This window comes from Hordeum vulgare, chromosome 5H (genome assembly GCF_904849725.1).
Source record: "Hordeum vulgare subsp. vulgare chromosome 5H, MorexV3_pseudomolecules_assembly, whole genome shotgun sequence".
Lineage (NCBI taxonomy): Eukaryota > Viridiplantae > Streptophyta > Magnoliopsida > Poales > Poaceae > Hordeum > Hordeum vulgare.
Genome location: NC_058522.1, coordinates 4,916,885 through 4,926,012, shown reverse-complemented (window position 1 = coordinate 4,926,012; position 9,128 = coordinate 4,916,885). Strand labels below are relative to the sequence as shown.

The 9,128-nt window shown below is 41.4% G+C and overlaps 1 protein-coding gene across 1 annotated transcript; it reads right to left on the bottom strand.

Annotated features, from left to right (window-relative positions):
• Nucleotides 1-3,820: 3,820 nt before the first annotated feature.
• On the bottom strand, nt 3,821-8,750 carry LOC123400197 (enolase). Its single transcript, XM_045094621.1, has 17 exons — nt 8,573-8,750; nt 7,771-7,834; nt 7,533-7,597; nt 6,810-6,857; nt 6,640-6,726; nt 6,465-6,545; nt 6,123-6,224; nt 5,958-6,038; nt 5,800-5,874; nt 5,582-5,644; nt 5,408-5,488; nt 5,127-5,321; nt 4,992-5,042; nt 4,801-4,889; nt 4,652-4,703; nt 4,479-4,535; nt 3,821-4,219 (listed from the first exon to the last, which is right to left on the bottom strand). The coding sequence occupies exons 1-17, from the start codon at nt 8,639-8,641 to the stop codon at nt 4,139-4,141; spliced, it is 1,341 nt and encodes a 446-aa protein (XP_044950556.1). The 5' UTR covers nt 8,642-8,750; the 3' UTR covers nt 3,821-4,138.
• Nucleotides 8,751-9,128: the final 378 nt, after the last annotated feature.

The following is a 9,128-nucleotide window of genomic DNA, read 5'->3' as shown; positions in this document are numbered from 1 at the left end:
TCCATGAACGAGGAGGCGAGTCGTCTTGTGTCGTTGACGTGTGTTATCTGAAACCTTAACACACACGGTTAGTCCTTTACGGTACTGTCATCAATCACCAAAATTACTTAGGCATAAACTATGCCCCAACATACCTATTTAGAGAGTCAACGGAAATTGGTCATTCACATGGTTAATCATAAAATCCTACATAAAACTTATTGATCACTGAATATGATATGTTTGATTCCGTGCAATAGTTTTGTGACATTAAGATAGTAATATGTGGGTGCACTAGTTGATGACTGTGGATTAGTAAGAATATTGATGTTAAGGTTTGTGATTCCCGAAGCATGCACGTATAGTCTCTAGTTACGCGATAAAGATTGGAGCATAATTTATCCTTGATTGAAATCCTTTGTGTTGTTATAATTGCGGGGGGGATGCATAACTCCTACAAACCTCCTTTCGAGGGGCATGCGAGAAGTACTTTGCTTCGAGAGAGCCAATAAAGCTTTGCAATAAGTATATGAGTTCTTTATGACTAATGTGAATCCATGGATGTATGCACACTCAACTTTCCACATATTTTCTAGCTTCTTCGGTACCGTGCATTGCTCATTCTCACCTCGAGGATTGGTGCAAACTTCGCCAGTGCATCCAAACCCGCAACATGATACGCTCTTTTGCACATAAGCCACCTTATATCTTCCTCAAAACGGCCGTCATACCTACCTATCATGGCATTTCCATAGCCATTCCATGATATATTGCCATGCAACTTCCACATTTACATCTCATGACTTGTGTGTTCACAGTTATATTGGTTTGCATGATCATATAGCTAACATAGTATTTGTGGGAAAGCCATCATTCATCATTGTTTACGTGTTACGCTAGATCATTGTACATCCTAGCACACCGCCAGAGGCATTCATATAGAGTCATCTTGTTTAGTAATTTTTCATATCGAGTAGTAAGTAGATAGAAGTGTGTTGTTTTCCTTATTAGGGCACTGTCTCAGTGAGGAAAGGATGATGGAGACAACGATTCCCCCACAAGTCGGGATGAGACTCCAGACGAAAAATAAAGAAAAAAAGAAAAATAAAAAAAGGAAAGAAAGGAAAAATAAAAAAACGGGGAAAATAAAAAAATAAATGAGAAAAAATAGAGAAGGGAGAGTTCTACTACCTCTTTGTCAACACTTGTGCTTAAGAAAGCACCATGATTTTCATGTAGAGAGTTTCATGATTTGTCATTTTCATATGTTAATGTGAATTTTTACATTATAGAACTTGGCTTTCATATTCCGATGACGGGCTTCCTCAAATGTCCGAGGTCTTCATGAGCAAGAAAGTTTGATTCACACCCACTTAGCTTCCGTTTAGCTTTCATACACTTATAGCTCTAGTGCATCCTTTGCATGGCAATCCCTACTCCACACATTGATATCGATTGATGGGCATCTCCATATCCCATTGATCTACCTAGTTGATGCAAGAGTTTATTTTCCACTTTTACTCCTTTGAAACCTACCACCATACTCTATTCCACCTATATGACATGTCCATGGTTCATGCTCATGTATTAAGTGGGGTATAGAATGCGGAAGAGCGTTAAAAAGTATGATCCAATTACTTGCTTTGACACTGGGGTGCTCATAATTTATACTTTATGCTACGAAGACTAAGCATGATAGGTATATGATATTGTAGGGATAGCATTATTTAGCATTGTTATTTTGAAAGGGCATGATTGTTTGCTAGTAAACCTGAGTATAAATGTCGTTTTGTCAAATGATAGACCATTGCCTTGAATCACTTGTATCTTAATATTCATGCCCTGATTAGACATTTGTTCAAGATTATGTTAGGTAGCATTCCACGTCAAAAATTATCTTTTTATCATTTTCCTACTCAAAGACGAGCATGAATTAAGCTTAGGGATGTTGATACGTCTTCGTCGTATCTATAATTTTTTATTGTTTCATGCTAATACTCTATAACTTTCATCTACTTATGGCAACATTATATAATATTTTTAGGACTAATTTACTGATCCACTGTCTAGTGCAAGTTCGTATTGTTTCTGCATATTTTGCGGAGAATCCAAGGGAGTCCAAATGCGATAAAAAAATATGGAGATTTTTTTTGGAATATATGTCAACTTTGGGAAGAAGAATCAACACAACACAGTGCGTGAGGTGCTCCGAAGCTAAGAGGGCACGACCAGGGGTGGTGACTGTGCCCTGATGGATGGGGGGCACCTCGTAGGTAGGTTGGGTCCATTCTTTCACCGCAAGAAAGATAATTTCTTGATAACAATCCCCTAAAAAATAGCCTAATCGGAGTTACGGATCTCCAGATATTGAAAAAATGGTGAAGGGGTCGAAAACAGTCACAAAAAGAGAAGAGAATCACAAAGAGAGAGACCCAATCTCGGAAGGGCTCCTTCCCTCCGGGAGCCATGCGGTCATGTACGAGAGGGAAAACTCTCCTTCCATATAAGGGGGAGGCCAATCAAGAAGAAGAAGGAGGGGGTTCTCTCCCCCTCTCTTTTGGTGGCATCGAAGCGTCGTCGGGGGAACGATCGTGATGGCGATCTACGCCAACAACTTCACCGCCGTCACCACCAAATCTCCCCACCTCTATGCAGTGGTGTAAAAACCCCTTTTCCCGTTGTAATATCTACTTAAACATGTTGCTTAATGATATATATTATCCTCCAATGATGTGTGACTATCCTACGAAGTTTAAGTAGATTTCTTTTGTCCTATGGGTTAATTGTGGTATGGCATGATTAATAAGTTCATGATTCACTTATAGTGGGTGGCTAGATTGACAAAAGCTTACACCTGAGTGAAGAGGACTTGTTGCTTAATGCTATGGTTCGGTTTTACCTTAATGATCTTTAGTAGTTGCAGATGCTTGGTAGAGTTCCAATCATAAATGCATGTGATCCAAGTACGGAAGTATGTTAGCGTATGCCTCTCCCTCGTTGCATATGATAAGTATCTATCATGTTATATTCAATTCGTATGGACAATCTTTCTCTTGTGTTACAAAAAGCTTTCTACTAAAAAAACTAGCTTTTATTATGTTGCAAAGTATCTGTAGTTTTATTCTCGCAAAGTACTTCTAGTTTTATTCCTGCAAATTAGTTCCATACTTGTTCTAGGTAAAGTAAGCGTTAGCGTGCGTAGAGTTGTATGGGTGGTCGATAGAACTTGATAGAATATTAATTCTATCTTTAGCCCTGCATTAGGTTCTACACTCTTACTTATCAAAAAAGTCTACAAACGACCCCCTACACTTGTTGAAGGATATCTACTACCTAATCGGTAAATCAAAAAAATCTCCACGCGCAATTCCATGATGTTTATTTTTATGATGTACTCCCTCCATTCCTAAATATAAGTCTTTTTAGAGGTTTCACTATTAGACTACATACAAATGTATATGGACATACTTAAAGTATAGATTCATTTATTTTGCTATGTACGTAGACCACCAAAGTATAGATTCATTTATTTTGCTATGTAAGTAGACCACCAGTGAAATAAAGGGAGTACTTATTTGTAACAAATCTTTCGAATAGCACTACACTTACATGGTGTGTCAAATACTACTTTTTCTATACTAAATAATTGCAGTTGGCAAGCACCGTCTAGTTCTTCCCAACTAAAATTATTTAGGTACGGAGTATTATTTTATACTGTAGTAGCTTGGAGGTCTTATGCATTGTAGAAATGGGAGTCCTAGAGCTACATCTAAGATGGTTTTCGAAGCAGGTTTCTCATCTTGCAGTTTTTAAAACAGAGACAACAGAAAGCAAAAGTAAATTAAGAATGGCGAACATGCTTTCGGCAACAGGACTAAACTGACGCCAATAAGATGATGCCAACAGCCCAACAGTTCACTACAGATCCAACAGGTTAAGGCCGAGCCAAATCAGGCGTGCTTGCTCGCTCACCACAAAGACCAAAATTGGAGCAAGTTTGGGGGTACATATCCGTCCAGTTCACAGCAACATGCGGTTCATTATTGCTCGACAAGTCCTAACAGCTTCAACCATAGTTCATTCAGCAAGTTAAGAGACACGCCCACTTCCACAAAAAACAAGTGCAGAGTGGTGATCGTGCCGCAGATGCAGATCCCATCTAGTATGGCTCCACCGGTGCACGGAACTTGAGGCCGGCATACACAGCGGCAGCGCCTAGCTCCTCCTCGATCCTCAGAAGCTGTTCCAGTTGGAAAAGAAATAACCCCTTAGTGTAAATTTGGAAAACAAACAAAGAAGAACCGAGTCATAATTGCTCAAATAAACACAGTACACTGAACAAAAGAATATCAGAAACCAAACATGCACATTGCATTGCATTGAACAAAAGATTAAAGCATGGGAACAATTTCTTTTTCGTGATTGCGAAAGGTCATGTTGGTCAACAGAATATCAGGAGAATGCTTCAGCAGTACAAGAATTACAGCAAAGCCACTTGCCTGGTTGTACTTGGCAAGCCGCTCTGAGCGGCAGGGAGCCCCGGTCTTGATCTGACCCTGTTGAACATGAAGAAATATTGGTCAGTTAATCCCGATTAATCAAGAGGAGAAGAAACATTAGTCTCATTAAAACTATCAAGACAAACAATAATATGCAGATTATAATATCATACCGTGGACAAACCAACAGCCAAATCAGCAATGAATGTGTCCTCAGTCTCACCACTGCAGACGGCAAATGTACATAAGCATACAAATGGTAATAAGAAAAAGAAACAAGGGGGGGAAACAGCTGGGTAACAAGGCAGTATCTCGTATGTACCTCCTGTGACTGGTCATCACACCCCAGCCAGCATGCTTTGACATCTTCACAGCCTCGATACTCTCAGTGACGGATCCAATTTGGTTAACCTAAACACGAAAAGGATAAACAATCAGAATATGTAGTACATCATAGTAATACTGACCACAGAAGAAGAATCAATAACAGCTTAAGGTCGAACAGAATAATACCTTCAGCAGAAGAGCATTGCATGACTTCTCCTGGATAGCCTTCGCAACTCTCTGCAAAATAATGATACAACAAATTAATTACACTAATCCAACAGAAAGCATGTGACCATCTGCTGAATAGAACAAATAACTCACGGTTGGGTTGGTGACTAGAAGGTCATCACCAACAATCTGAACTTGCTCTCCGCATTCCTCAGTCATCTTAGCATAGTGAACCCAGTCATCCTGGTCAAATGGGTCCTCAATCGACACAATAGGGTACTCACTCACGAATGACTTGTATACGTTCTTCAGGCTATCTCCAGATATCTTCTGGGAACCATCGTTGTTCTACAGCAAGAGAAAGCAATGTCAATGAAGCTCCTGAATGAAGGATAAAAAATTCTTCACACGAAATAAACATCAGAGCTGCTTACCTCTTCCTTGAAGTTGAGGTCATAGGTTTTGTCCTTGTCATTGTAGAACTCTGAAGCAGCAACGTCCATTCCAATGACAACCTAGAATTTCCCATACCAACAAATCTCCTTGAGTCACAAACTTGAACTTCATTGAGAAGGGCACAAGAACATAATCTATTCAAGCAAACAAACCTTGCCGGTGTATCCAGCCTTTTCAATTGCAGTCTTCAAGAGCTCAAGGCCCTCCTTGTTCTCCTACAACACCCAAAAACAAAAAAGAATTCAGATCACACCCCACTAATATTGACCTCAATTTACAACGTCAACATGTAAGTCAACAACTGTTGTCAAAACACCAAGACGTAACAAAGCACGGAAATCTGATCTTAAACCTAAGGACAGGGAAATACCTGAATGTTAGGAGCAAAACCACCTTCATCTCCAACATTGGTGGCATCCTGCCCATACTTCTTCTTGATAACAGACTGTCACAGAAAATGACAGTTTTAGGAAATTTATTTTTTACTACAAGATACCAAAGAGAAGGAAAAAAATATGGAAGAATTACCTTCAAGTTGTGGTACACTTCAACGCCCATCTTCATTGCCTCCTTGAATGAGGCAGCTCCAGTAGGAAGAATCATGAACTCCTGCAAATATGCAAGTATAGGCATTAAACTTATGTGCAAAAACAAAATGACAAAGGATATGGAAATCTTAGTTCAGAGTATTGCCTGCATAGCAAGCTTGTTTCCAGCATGGGAACCACCATTGATAACATTGAATGCAGGAACAGGCAAAACCAATTGCTTGTTGCCAGCAAGGTTGGCAATGTGCTGCAGTGAAGAATACATTCATGTTAGAAGACTTTAGGCAATAGCAAACACATGTACTCCCTCCGTTCCTAAATATAAGTCTATTAAGATATTTCACTAGGAGTCTACATACGGAGCAAAATGAGTGAATCTACACTCTAAAGTATGTCTATATACATCCGCATGTAGTCCACTAATGAAACCTCTTTAAAGACTTATATTTAGGAACGGAGGGAGTATAATATTAGCAATGATGCACACCTGGTACAGCGGAATCTTCTTGACGCTGGCTCCAGCTTTGCAAACAGCTAGTGACACAGCCAGGATAGCATTAGCACCGAGCTGAAAGTACGGAAGAAACTGAGCTGTTAGAAGGGAATCTGCATACGGAAATTAGCATTTGCACAAGTAAAACTCATTGTGGATTCTGTAATACCTTCTGCTTGCACCAACCCCACTCGTTTTTGGTTCCATCAAGCTGCTGAACCATAAAGTTGTCGAGCTCAGTTTGAGCTGTAGGGTCCTGTAGAAGGAAACAGAGGACTGAATGAATTATGCATTCAACTCTAATATCACGATAGAAAAGGGGGCAGAGACAATGCTAACCTTGCCAATCAAAGCTGGCGCGATAATCGAGTTCACATTGTCGACAGCCTGTGAAAGAAAAGGAAGAATACATCTTAATACAAAGAAAAGACTAAATTATGCATGCAAATGGACTACTCACTACAACAGAAAAAACCCAGATAGCTATACTGAAACATCAAGCACTAAATGATCCTGAGTTGTTCCTTCCATGGCAGTATTTGAGCAAGTTGGTTTATTAGTAAATAAGGAAATAAGGCATGCACAAGAGATATTGCCCATGATGATTTACTTCATAAATACATAATCCTAAGCTACTAGATATAATCATCGGCAATGAGATATCAAAAACAAAAAAACTACAGCCTACCACATTAACATTAAGAAAACATATTGTAGTTCACATTATAACATTAAGAGAAAAAATCAGCAACCTGGCACAAACTAGAAATATCAAGTTATACAGCACAAGGAAACATAGTATGGATGAAACCAACATGGCAAAATAACTTGTTCTCACAAACACGATAGCTGGAAAGCTACACTAGCACTGTTTGGTCCATTCGGCACAATAATTTGGTTAACAAGTAGGAAAAATTCAAAAGCTGACAACAATATTGCCAGTGTGACAACAGAACAGAGCAGACGCCAAAAAATAATATACATCAGCCACATTACATGACTAAGAACTATGACACAGATTTGCAGAATATGGAGATAAAGTTTGGTGAAATGGATGTAAACCTTCGAAACACCCTTTCCCAAGTAGTCAGATCCACCGTCCCTCAGTTCCAAAGCTTCATAAACACCTAGAGAAGAAATATGATTCAGACAAGATTAGTTCAAGAAAAAAAACACATTAACATTCAGTAAACAATGATCCAAATAACAGTTTGCGCCTTCATTAGCCAGGAGCTCAGGAACCAAAGCAAGAACTTAAGGTTGAAAAGGAGAGAGTGATGACAGCAACAAAATAACACACCAGTTGATGCACCGCTGGGAACGGCGGCCCTGGCGAAGGTTCCATCTGAGCAGCACACATCAACCTGATGCAGAAAACCATGAGATCAGCCAAATAACTTGCCAAAGTACTTTACAGTATGGCGTTACGCATAGTTCAAACAAGTCTGGACACCGCCGCGTTTCCAACAGAGCATCACATTTCAGCAGAGCTGTAACCAGGACACGAACCACATGGCTTGCATTTATCTAGCTAGCTATATGAACGCCAACCACAACGACCAATGTCTGTGCATACACGCTATTGAAAACCTAAAATGGATGCCCAGCAAGCAAAATAAAAAATGAATGCGCCCCGCCCCCAGCATCCGACTGAACAAAAACCGCCTCGCATCAAAAATCCACCTGGCATTTCGCACGGATCGAACGATGAGCGCAGAGCAACAGCCAGGGCACGAAAGCGACACAAACACCGGAGCATGGCGAGTGGCCGATCTGTGGATGCAGTACACCCCGCGAAACCCTAGAAATGCATGACGAGAACGAAGCGCCCGGCCAAACAAACCACCCTCGGGTCGAACCTAGCACATCCATCCAAACCACCTAAAGCCCGGCCGAGGGGCGGCAGCAGTAATCTGCATCCTACCTACCGCCCCGTGCTCGCTCCGACCCACACCCAGAACCCCTCGGATCTCGCGCATCCGAAACCCGCCCGCGGTCCGCTCGCCCCGGCCCACGGCCGAATCGGTCCAGATCGAAACCGCGCACGCCGCCCTACCAGATCGAACCCGACGCACGCACAGATCGGGGAGGCGCGCGCGTACCTCGACGGTGGGGTTGCCGCGGCTGTCGAAGATCTGGCGGGCCTTGACGGACTGGATCGTGGCGGCCATGGCCGGAAGAGCAGGGGCTTGGAGAGGAAGCCGAGATGGATCGAATCGGAGCGGAGGGCGGAGAAGGCGAGGGGAGACGGAGGGGAGGGCCGCCCGTTGTTTTTTATAGTCGCCGGAGGAAATGGGCGCGTCCCCCCGTTTTTAGCCGTGTCGCTGCTCGTGGGGCCCACGTGGAAGCTGGTGCGGGCGGCCCGCACACGGGATTGATTCGATGGATCTTCGATGTATTTCGCATGTTTGGGACTATGCTTGTTTTCGGGGGCAAAAGATTTTCCATTAGTTGTAAGGAGTTACCATCTACTCTAAATACAGTTTTTTTTAAAGATTTTTATTAGAATTACATACGAAATAAAATAAGTGAACTATATCTTAAAATATACGTCTATATATATCTCTATTCAGTTTTTCTAGTGGAATCTCTAAAAAAAACTCATATTTAGAACGAAGGGAGTATCTTCGTATAGGTTGCTCGCCTAGTTGCATATCT

Coding starts and splice junctions, on each gene's coding strand:
- LOC123400197 (XM_045094621.1), bottom strand. CDS start 8,641: ATGGCCGCCACGATCCAGTCCGTCAAGGCCCGCCAGATCTTCGACAGC. Junction 7,835..8,572: donor GCGGCAACCCCACCGTCGAG/GTACGCGCGCGC, acceptor TTTCTGCATCAG/GTTGATGTGTGCTGCTCAGA. Junction 4,890..4,991: donor GCAATGCTCTTCTGCTGAAG/GTATTATTCTGT, acceptor TTTCGTGTTTAG/GTTAACCAAATTGGATCCGT.